This window comes from Zootoca vivipara, chromosome 8 (genome assembly GCF_963506605.1).
Source record: "Zootoca vivipara chromosome 8, rZooViv1.1, whole genome shotgun sequence".
In the NCBI taxonomy this organism is placed as follows: Eukaryota; Metazoa; Chordata; class Lepidosauria; order Squamata; family Lacertidae; genus Zootoca; species Zootoca vivipara.
The window spans coordinates 7,334,061-7,346,352 of record NC_083283.1 but is presented as its reverse complement, the minus strand read 5'-3'; the positions used below and the strand labels follow the sequence as shown (position 1 = coordinate 7,346,352).

General features: G+C 43.5%; 1 protein-coding gene across 1 annotated transcript in view; it reads right to left on the bottom strand.

The window, feature by feature from the left end:
* The window catches only part of FAM135B (family with sequence similarity 135 member B), a 125,586-nt gene that overhangs the window by 91,132 nt on the left and 22,162 nt on the right, over positions 1–12,292 (bottom strand). The window contains exon 3 of the mRNA XM_035125308.2: positions 154–233. Coding sequence (XP_034981199.2) covers positions 154–233 — 80 coding nt within the window. The remainder of the gene's footprint in view (positions 1–153; positions 234–12,292) is intronic.

Sequence of the window (12,292 nt, the reverse complement as noted above, 5' to 3'; positions counted from 1 at the left end):
TCAGGTTTTGCAGAACTATTCTAGACTCAACTTCAGCTTTGTCCATTGCAATGTGGCTCTTTCAGGGAACCCTCCTCAGTTTCTGGCTCCAACCCTCAAGCCAGGTTGAACTCACCTCATTTGAAGCCATTTCTCTCTCCTTTATTTTCTCACCTGTTTGTTCAACGATGGTCGCCAGCAATCGATGTGGGATCCTGGGTGGGACTTTCAGACTTGCGTGCACCAAGTAATACCTAGAGAGAGAGAGTTTTTTTGGAGGGAAAAAAGAAAACGATTAGACAGAGCTGCAGCCTTCCTTCGAAAAAGCAAATATTTTGCTTTCTTATTTATGTATTTACAGGTGAAACTCGGAAAATTAGAATACTGTCGAAAAGTGCATTCATTTCAATAATGCAACTTGAAAGGTGAAACCAATATATGAGATAGATGCATGACATGCAAAGCAAGATATGTCAAGCCTTTATTTGTTGTAATTGTAATTATTTGTCGTTAGGCGGGTCAATTATAAATGGAATGTAATTAATGAAATGTAATAGTGATGTTTATTTTTGTATTATTGTAACTATTTGTTTTATTATTGTGGGATTTCCAAAAGAAAGCACTTCTTAAAAATAAAAATAATAAGTTGCATTACTGAAATAAATGCACTTTTTGATGATATTCTAATTTTCCGAGTTTCACCTGTACATACTGCTATACTGCCCAATATCCAAATTTTACAACAAAGGTGAAAACCATAAAACAGAACAATAGCTAAAATCTATAATGCTTTATTTGTTTATTGTTGTACATTGTACTTGTTTTAATATGGCCCACTCATCACCAAATGGTTTCAGGGTGGGTTGCAAAGTAAGTACACCGTAGAATTAAAACCATAAAACAAAACCACAAGAAACCTTTCCAGAATCGCAGAACAGCAGCACAGGATAGCTGTGCATGCATGGAAATCCAGGTGAACAGATAATGTCCACTCAACCAACGGCCAGGGGAAAGAGGTGCCTCTGGACCAGTTGTCGAAAAGCATAAAGCGGCATGTCAAACCTGCGGCCCTCCAGATGTTTTGGCCTACAACTCCCATGATCCCTAGCTAGCAGGACCAGTGGTTTGGGAAGATGGGAATTGTAGTCCAAAACATCTGGAGGGCCGCAGGTTTGACATGCCTGGCATAAAGTGACGATGCAAAGCACAGCTCGTAGGGAATGAACATAGGTAAAAGGTAAAGGTAAAGGACCCCTGGATGGTTAAGTCCAGTCAAAGGTGACAATGGGGTTACGGCACTCATCTCGCCTTCAGGCCAAGGGAGCCGATGTTTGTCCACAGAGAGCTTTCCAGGTCATGTGGCCAGCATTGACTAAACCACTTCTGGAACAAAAGAACATCGTGATGGAAACCAGAGCACACGGAAACACTGTTTACCTTCCTGCAGGAGTGGTACCTATTTATCTACTTGCACTGGTGTCCTTTCAAACTGCTAGCTTGGCAGGAGCTGGGACAGAGCCATGAGAGCTCAACCCGTCGCAGGGATTTGAACTGCCGACCTTCTGATCGGCAAGCCCAAGGAGTAAGAACACTGGCCCATCTAGTGCAATGTCATCTACACTGGCTGGCCGTGGCTCTCCCAGCAGGGAACCTCCCCAGCCCTACCTAGAGATGCTGGGCTTTGAACCTGGAACTTCTGCATGCAAAGCAAGTGTTCTCCTACTGAGTTGGGATCCTTCCCTAATATCCAAGGGAAGGACAACGCATCATCAGAGTACAACGCATCATCAGAGATCTACAGCCTCTCCTGGACAATGACAGTTCCCTTTCTCAAGCTCTGGGAGGAAGACCTTTCATTGCCTACAGACGGCCACCCAATCTTAAACAACTCCTCACCCACAATAATACAACCACCAGACTTAACATGGACACTGGTACCAGAGCCTGCAATGAACCCAGATGCCAACTTTGCTGCCACATACACCCGGACAACATCATTACTGGCCCCAACAACATCCAACATACCATCTCAGGACTATTTAATTGCTCATCTTCTAACATTGTGTATGCCATCAAATGCCAACAGTGCCCTTCAGCTCTCTATATTGGACAAACAGGCCAAACCCTACGCCAAAGGATAAATGGACATAAATCTGACATCAGGAACCATAAGACTGAAAAACCAGTAGGAGAACACTTCAATCTCCCAGGACATTCTATACAAGATCTCAAAGCAGCTGTTTTATTACAGAGAAATTTCAGGAACAGACTGGAAAGAGAAGTTGCTGAATTGGAAATCATTACCAAGCTTAAAACCATGGAAGCACCTGGGATGAATAGAGACATCGGATTCTTATCTCATTATGCATGATCAAGCTTTCTTTAGCACCTCAGCCCAGGACTAATTGCAGCCATCAGCAGCCATTAACAGCCATCTACAGGTTTACCACTCCCATCAGCCCATCACCCATTCCCACCCACCCCCACCACCCTCTGTATATATATAGGGTCTGACACTTCTGTTTCTAGTGTATCTGAAGAAGTGTGCATGCACACGAAAGCTCATACCAAAATATAAACTTAGTTGGTCTTTAAGGTGCTACTGAAGGAATTTTTATATTTTGATCCAAGGGAAGAGTTTGAATAGGATTAACAAACATTTCTCTGGAGTGGTTTTACACAGCCATCATACTTCTTGGTAATACAGCTGCTGCTGCTTCTAAGCAGCAAGGCTAAGACCGTAATAATATGAAAGAGAACATTTCTGTGAAATAGAATAGACTACATCGTCTGCTCACATTGTCAAGTCAACTATACGTGTTTCATCCAGGAATTTAAAGGTCAGTGAGGATGGCACAACTATTCCGCTCCCAATGATTTCCAATCTTTTTTTTTTCCATTCCAGGAGGTCAGAAGTCTTCGCTTTATATGGTAGAGGTGTACACACAGAATATCAATACCAGTATCACTGGGTTTATTCACGGCCCTAACAGATTTCTCCAGTACAAACAAGGGATTCATGTTACTGAAAAGATGCAAACAGCAAAGTTCTCTCATGCTTTTGATGACTGTGGAGAACGGGGGTGACTTATATTGCTGGACTCCCATCAGGTCCAGCCCATAGGGCCAGTGGTGGAGTATGATGGAAAATGCACTCCAGCATACCTGACACAGGAACCACATTGGCTACCTTTGATGTATCAGAAGGCATTCCATTCTGGTTGGTTAGAAGCCACAGTGCCAACATTCCCTTTTATGCCCAATGTTTAAAGGTACAGTTTTGCATCCAGCAGCCCTGTCAATCCTCTTATTAAAGGGGCTCTTATCTTGATTCTTCCAGTTCATCAATATGAGTCTCTCGGCTACCATTAGAGCGTGTGGAATCCATTTTCATTGTCCCGCTGTTAACTTCCACACAATAGGTATATAGTTCTAAAGAATGTTCTCATCCTATCTTACAGGGTTTCTGAAACGATAAAATAAAGACTATATGCCAAGTTCCTCGAGCACTTTAGGAGCTCAGCAACCTCATAGTCATCTTTGGGGATCTCGCACCCAGAGATCTGTTCCACATTAAGATCAGACAGCCAATAGGCCCAATGGAAGCCAAGCAGCTGGCAGACATCTAAGCAGCTGGCCCACATAGTATTTACTGAATGAAGAGCTAGGACACTCTGAGATGCTGTCATATCTGTGGCTCCCAGTGTTAAATAGTCTGGCATCAGAAAGAGAAAAGCAAAAGCAGCACTTTGCTTTGACACAGAAGAATTTATCATCCAGCGGGACGCCTTGAGAAACACAGTTGTGATCACAGTGTGTCATCACCCGGACAGATTGCTACTCTACTACTGTGACAGCAAGCGTTGCCACTTGCCAGTGACATATTACTCCAGTGCAGATCTGTGATTCCCAAGCAAGCAGGAGAGCAGCTTGCTCAAAGAGGGGCCAAGTGTCAGGGTGATGGGGTACCACGTTTGGAGCTGAGGATACATACATAATTTTTTTGTGTGCATTCATTTGTATCACAATGCATACCTCCTTCCTTGTAATGCATAGGTGTTACTCAAGTCAACTAACGACGATTAAAAGCAACCATAAAATGCCACATAATTCCCAAAAACAAACAAAATACAATTTTAAAAAATACAGACAAGTGCATATGGTGATCAGATGGTGTTAATTGAAAATAGGTGTGGGAAATTATTTTTATTTATTATTTGGACTGAGGGCCACATTCTATTCTGGGCAACCTTTTGAGGGCCCCGTGCCACTGATGGGGGCTAGCAGAGATAAATATGGGCAGAACAACAAGTGTAATTTTTAGTTAAATGTCAGGGTGAGCGCCATCAGTAAACTACACTGTGCAACTAGGAGCTTAACCCTTTATTAGCAAGAATACGATTTGCACAGACTTGGTAGTGTGTCAGGCCTGGTGAGCATAGCAGTTCATCCCTGACACGTCTTGCCCAATGGCTCAGTTGCCGAGACTGAAAGTCCCCACCTCCCCATGGATTCCCTCCTGTCCAGTGTTTTTTTTCCAAAGTAATCTGAGACTGTGTCGCATGAATCCTACGTGTTTAAATGTGATGAGGTCCCATTCAAACTCCTAAGCCCTCCCTCTTGTTTGCCCTGGTCAATGTTGGGCTGTTGCCCATTGAGATTGGTAGGGTGGGAGGCCAACAGTAGGTGGCGCCAGAGTCAATGGCAGCCAAGCTAATTCTAGTTTTGCCCCTCCTCTCTCCTGCTGAGTTCTAAAAAGGCAACTCTTGGGATTGAAGTGGAGGAAGAAGCTGTCAGGCAGTGATCCCCTGGACTGGTAGAAGCAAGGAGGCAGGAAGGTGAGAACTGGCTGGTGGCAGACTAAGGACACCATTTGCCCTAATGACTAGAGAATGCCACTGGCCCTGGCAAATCCAAGCCAGAGTTTGGTACTCTTTGAATAAATGAATGGAATCTTGCGACTCTCAACACACTGGATTTTATTTTCTTTGCAACATCTTAAATTTGTGGCACAATCTTTGGCCAAATACCCATTTTTACTACAGCAATGATCGGTAGTGTGTGCTTCAGAAGCTGCTCTGGGCCTTAGGCGCCTAGCACAGGGCTCCATCCTGCAGCATCAGCCTGTGCCTTCTGGAAAATGCTTTGGGGAATAAAGTGCACAATCCACCAGCTTAACCTCTAAGCCCCTGCCTGGTCCAAATAAGCTTTAAAATAGGAGGCTAAGCTTCTAAAAATTGGATGTGGGTAAACCACAGATTGGATCGTCTCATATACTGTACGTGGTTATTTTTAGCTTCGAGATCAAATGGTAGTTTGCTTTTAGGAGCATGCACTCCCAGGCATCAGGGGAGAAGAGGAAGAAAAATGAAAGCCCGAACCCTTTTATACCCCACAGTTCTCCTACAACCACATGAACAGGCTTTCTTGAAAGTGCCTTTCATGCTCACCTCAGGAGCTGGTGCCCTTCTTGGCACAACGCAGTAGCGAGATTTGCCTTTTATTTGCTCCTGCGTTGGCATTTTTACAGTAACCTGCCCTTTGCTTCCCCTTTGGGATGCTGGACAAAGAGAGAAGAGGCGGATTTGTTGTTTTTATATATATATAAAATTAAATACAATATATTCAGAGACTGAATGGAAACATAATAGGAAAGATTCAATTCCAGCTCAGCAGGGATGTAAAACAAAGAAGAAAGGGCATTGTCACCAGGGAACGGACAAGAGCCAGACATGAATGCCTTGGTCGCAGGGGATGGGGTGAGCAGGAAGACAGGCTCCTTTTGTTTTCTCCAAACAAAGCTTTCCTGTGTTCCCAAATATCTTCAGGGCCAGCCCTAATAATAGGCAAACAGAGGTGGCTGCCTCGGGTGGCAGATGCAGAGGGATGGGAAGAGGCAGCAAGATGCCTCTGAATGCCAGCCGCTGGGAAATCCCAAATGAGGAGAGTGCCATCGCGCTCAGGTCTCGTTGGCCTCTGGGCTCCTTTGGGAAGAAGGGCTGGGTAGGAATTTAATAAATCTGGTTGGTCCCTCTGAGAACAAGATGCTGGACTAAATGAGAATTTGGCCTGATCCAGTAGCGCTCTCATTAAGTTCTTATGGTGTTGAACTGTATGAACTGACCTGGACCCTGAGACCATCATTTGATGCCCTTCTTCCTGTGCTCTTTCCACGAGAGGCCCAGAAGGCAGCAATGTGAGGAAAGGTCTTTTCTGCAGGGGCTCCTTGTCAGTGGAATGCTCTCCTTGAGGAGGCTCAGCTAGTGCGTTCATTACCAATCTTTTGGCGCCAGGCAAAAACGTTCTCTATAACCAGGCCTTGAACTGATTAAATAGTCTACGTCCTTTTAAATGTGTTTGTGGAAGGGGGGAGGGGGTATTGGTTCGTTTTTGTTTGATTGTATATTTTGTCTTCTCAGTTTGTGTTTTTATGTTGTGGGCCACCCTGTGATCTTTGGATGGAGGGCAGTATATAAATTTAATAAATAACAATAAATAACTCTCAAACGGGTTAGAAGCTCAGAGCAGAAGACTCAGTTAGTTTTGGGGAATATAGGGGATTCTGTTCTCAACCTAAGAATTCAGCAATATTGGTGAGATCTAGAGCTCAGTTATATTTCTCATTAAAAGCCCAATTGCTGTTTGAAATCTGCTTAAGGGGATTGTTGGAATTCACCCAAGTTTACCTGTTGTTCTGACCAGAATGCTGGCAATTGTGCAAGCCTGGGCTATTTTTTCCCCCTTGCACGCAAGCAGAGTAAACACTTCAAAAGTACATTTAGTGCTGACAAGAAATGCCAGACTGACAGCCGAGAGTGATGATGGATGACTCTCCGAGAGAGGCGTTCCAACATTCCTTTGCCAACATGACTCAGTTGTGATTTACAGAAAGCCTTTCTGTGATGGATGAAATAGTGTCCAGAAGAGGGCAACCAAAATGGTCAAAGGCCTGGAAACGATGCCTTATGAGGAACGGCTTAGGGAGCTGGGTATGTTTAGCCTGGAGAAGAGAAGGTTAAGGGGTGATATGATAGCCATGTTCAAATATATAAAAGGATGTCATATAGAGGAGGGGGAAAGGTTGTTTTCTGCTGCTCCAGAGAAGTGGGCACGGAGCAATGGATTCAAGAAAGAAGATTCCACCTAAACATTAGGAAGAACTTCCTGACAGTAAGAGCTGTTCGGCAGTGGAATTTGCTACCAAGGAGTGTGGTGGAGTCTCCTTCTTTGGAGGTCTTTAAGCAGAGGCTTGACAGGCATATGTCAAGAATGCTTTGATGGTGTGTCCTGCTTGGCAGGGGGTGGACTGGATGGCCCTTGTGGTCTCTTCCAACTCTATGATTCTATGATTCTATGGATGAAGGGAATTGGCCCTCCATGAGGTTTGCTTCAATAATTTTGCTCCTACCCTGTTTCTCATAAAATAAGACATACCTATAAAATAAGCCATGGCAGGATTTTCATGTGTTGACAAAATATAAGACATACCCCCAAAATAAGCTGTAGTGGTGGGAACAGGTCTGGATGGCGCCATGGAAGAGGAAGATGCCTGTCAGTGCCCGGAACCGGATGCTGCTGCCCCTCCAAAACACCCAGCAGCGTGCGCCACGTGGAGCCCCGGCTGAGCGGGACCCGGCAAGAACCACAGCGCGCGCCAAGCCGACCCCCGACCCGACGGGACTCGGCAAGAGGTGCAGCGCACGCCGTCTGGAGCCCCGAGCCAGCGGGACCCAGCAGCGCACCCCACTGAAGTGCTGACAAAGCACCCAGCAGTGCCACGCGGAGCTCCCCGAGCCAGCGGGACCCAGCAGTGCTCTGTAGCACTTTGAATCCTCCTCCTGCTGTGGCTCGGGGCACTCTGCGCAGTGCTGCTGGGCACTTTGTTGGTGCTTCAGCTGGGTCCCGTTGGTTCGGGGCTCCACGCAGCAGGAGGAGGATGCCTGCCGGGTTGGCGCCCAGCAGCGGAGCACCCCAAGCCTCCAGGAGCTGGCAGGAGGAGGAGGAGGCCTGCCGGGTCAGTGCCCGGCAGCGCCACGCGCCCCGAGCCAGTGGGACCCCACAGCAGGAACGCCGGCTGCGGCAGGAGGAGGCAGGCTCCCAGAACCATACGGTACCATACTTACCGGTAATTAAAAAAAATAACACACCCCCCCCCCAAAATAAGCCATAGGCTTATTTTCTTGAGTAAAATAAATATAAGACTTATTTTAGGAGAAACATGGTATTCCAAACTGCAAAGCAAACTTCAATGGATGCTCCCTGCACTGGAATGCCCCAAGATGGGTTCTCAATTAGTCCTTGTGGTGCACAGAATAGGGTTGGGGGGAATAATTTGATTCATTTTGCTTTTAAAGGTGAACTTACCTAATTCACACTTCATGAAACAACAAGCAAATTGAAAAACAAGCCATCCTTCAAAACTGGCATGTGTCTGGATATTGCAATGCAGTTCCCCAGCTAAAATTGCACATACTAAGGTACAGTGTGGATATATATGCATATATCAGTGAAAATATAACAAAAAATGTTTTTATTAGGAAAACTCTGGGCTTCCTGTTTCCAGCGGTCAGAAATGGCTGACTCCCACACAAACGGACCTCAGCTGTGCCGGTAATTCAGGGTTGATATGGGGGTAATTAGCCCTGGCAGACTCCCCAGGGTGGGGGAGGACTGTCTCGCAGACCTGCAGACTGTCTGAGATTGCCAGCTTGCATCAAGGTGCAAGCGGCAGGACACTGGGTCCCAGAGCACAACATGGCTGGCACTCTCCGAAGTCACTCTCATAGCCGGAAATATCTGTTTGATAAAATAATTAGATTTGGACAATAAACAGACATAGTCTGGACCGAAGAAGACTGAGAAAAAACCTGCAGAATTTCACAGTCCCTGGTGATTAAGCTCAGACTTCAAAGAGATTCACTTCATGGTGTTTGGATTACAGAGGTGATTGATATATTCTTTTTTTCCTTCTCAATACCTACAATTGTTTTTCTATGCCAAGCCTCATTAAGAAACCTTTTTAAAAAAAGTACAGGTGGATTTCTATTTATAATTAAGTATCAATTGTGCAGCTCTACTTAGACTTGAGAAACTTGATAAAGATAAAGTAAGAAACAAGATGGTGCTTGTTAATATGACGCAGCACGGAAAAATGAGAATTCCTCCCTTTTTCGTGGGAAGTGGAAAATACTTGCTAGCTGATTTTATAATGACTTGAGACAATAATTTGGAATAACATACAGTGTATCTGTTTGCAGTATTTATTCATTATGAGTGAGACAGAAGGCTAAATGCATGTCTAGCAACCCTCCTTCTAGGACCCGGGGGGGGGGGATTGTGTGGTCTCCGGGAAAGCTGATTGATCACCAAATGACTTATATCTGTGGAATACAGTTCATTTACATTGCAATATTGCAACAATTTAACGACGGGAAATCAGTAACAACTTAACAACGTGGAAGTTACGGCGTCATTAAATTTCAAATGATAGACTTGGACAACAGCCCAGATTGGAATAATTTAACAACTTGGGAGTTGCTGCGTCATTAAACTTCAAACAATAGACTTGGACAACAGCCTGGATTGGAAGATTGGAATGAAGTCAGGAAAAGCTGCGCTGGCAAATAGACAGTTGAAAATATATATATATACACAAATAAAGCTGTACTCAATGGATGAAAAGATATATGATTTCTGACATGATTGAGAATTGCATAGCCAGGGACGGAGAACTTTAAAGTGTTAAGATAGGAATTTGGAAACTATGAGAACAAGAAGAAGAAGGCAAGAATAAAGATATTGGATATATACTTCAAGAGGTCCACACTATGGGAAGCCCGGAAAAATTAATAATTTGGATTGTAATTTGATTGTTTTTTATTTCAGTTTATTGTTTTTAATTGGATTGTGATTTGATGGATACGTTAATTGGCTGTTTTTATTGGAAAATCAATAAAAATGTTTGTTTTTAAAGGAAAATTGTTTTGCAAAAAAAATTGTATGATAGGCAAAATTGTGTATAAGAATGTGGATACTAGGAGAAATTTGCAGACAAAAATGCTGACAGATTCTCACCAGAACTTTCTTTATTAATTGCAAACTAATGTGGAGAACTCAACTTAAGACTGGAAAAATGAGGAAATGAGAGAAACCAAAACTGAAAGATTTGCCCATCCCAGCATGGAACAACACCCTTCTAGATGTCAATGCTCAGATGTGGGAAATGCACTTCCAAAAATCAATTTATCTTTTTTCAAAAGCATCATAAATTGAAAACAAGACAAGGAGAGGTGCTGTAAAGGGGAATTCTGATTGAATAAAACAGGTGAATACCATATAATGCAGCAAACAGCGTCGTTGAGACTGTGTCTCCAGAGACTTTGGTTCTCCCAAGTTGCCAGATTATAGTATCTTTTAGCAATTATTATATAATTGCTCCTCTGGAGGGAAGAGCAGAGGATTCCTTGCATTCACGGTGAACTGGTAAGAGTTAGATTCTGCTGCACTGTAAAGCTGCAAACGGGAATCTGTCACCCACCAGATGTTGCTGGATTCCAACTCCCATCATCCTTAAGTGCAGATGTTAAGAAGGCATCATTCCCCATTCCACTCTGTAGTCATCACATGGAGCACCGCTTCCGTTCCACTGCAATTCCACCCCCAAAGTAAGTTATTTATCTCCCTGTCTGCTGCCGTGAAATTAAGTGACGTAAATTACACTATCATTATGTTATCCCACCCCATTGATTTAATGGCAAATGAAACACACCACATTTTTTTGGGGGGGGATTATCAATTAAATATTCCTCTTGTCTTTGTCCATGGAGGGATACTGGAGTGGCTTGTTTAGTCAAAACTCTCCAATATGACCTGTCCATCTTGGGTGGCCCTGCATGGCATAGCTCATAACTTCTATGAGTTATTCAAGACCCTTCGCCATGAAGAGAAGACTCCCTGGAAAAGACCCTGATGTTGGGAAAGATGGAGGGCACAAGGAGAAGGGGACAACAGAGGACAAGATGGTTGGACAGTGTTCTCGAAGCTACAAACATGAGTCTGACCAAACTGTGGGAGGCAGTGGAAGACAGGAGTGCCTGGCGTGCTCCGGTCCATGGGGTCACGAAGAGTCGGACACGACTAAACGACTCAACAACAACAACAATTACATATCATTTTCAGACTGAAAGAATCAGCAGTGATTATTATTCATATCTGCTGCATTGATTGCTGTTGCAGTAGGGAGATGACTTTTTTTTTCTCAAAAATTATTTCCTGTAGCACAAATGGATGAACGTTTGCCTATTAATGACTAAAATGAGGTATATTCCATTGAAATATTAAAAAAGGTTACGCACAAACTGTTTTTAATTTTTTTGTATGCCGTTTTACCATTTCATAAAATTGTATTAACAATTCTATATATATTTCATATCAAATTTGGACACAACACCAAATTCCACAATGGGGTGTGTTCTTAGCAACATAGGGTATACAAATGTCACACCTGCTCAAGGTAAAAAAACCCTTTTGGGACCTCAAAAATCAGCCAGCAGACCCTGCCGGGCATGCTGGGAAAAGAACCTACAGGAGAGGTAGCAAAACATCGTCCTCTAGTGGTGTCTATACTGTTACTGCAGCTAAAAAAAACTTCATTGTGTGTTTGATGACCCTGTATAATGTTGTATATATGTGACTCTAAGGCTTGGGTTCAATTTTATATCTGCTTACAAAAATGGTCAAAAAACTGATAAATAAAAATTTTTAAATCATTTTGTCCGTGAGGTTTTTTTAATCAAATCTCTTTGAAAGTAAGATTTCATCTAATCTTTAATGAAAGCTCATCAAATTATGATACAGGGAAATGAGGTTGTAAAAAAGTCATCACTCTACTGTTGCAGACATCAATTTTTTGCTTCCATTTCTGTTTCTCTGACATTCCTAGTCGCAGCCACCATGACCAATGGTGAGGGATGATGTCAGGAGTCAATCAAGAGTATCTGGAGGACCACAACTTCCCTAACCATCCTCTACAGAGTAGATAAGCTTTCTTATACAATGTTGACATTATTAGTGCAAGATGCATGATCTCTGTCTGCTATCTCAAATTGCGTCATCGTCCCCCTTAATCCTGCTCAGTTGTTATTCTTGGTTGGGGGTGGGGCTGTGCTTGGCTTGGCGGCTTATCAAGAGTTGTACACCATTTCATAGCAACTCCTTTTGAGGTAAAGAAACCATGCATCATATCATGGAAATATTTTTTGCTGACTAGTAAAATGCTCAGAGGATGATAATCTCATGGGTATACATTTCCTGT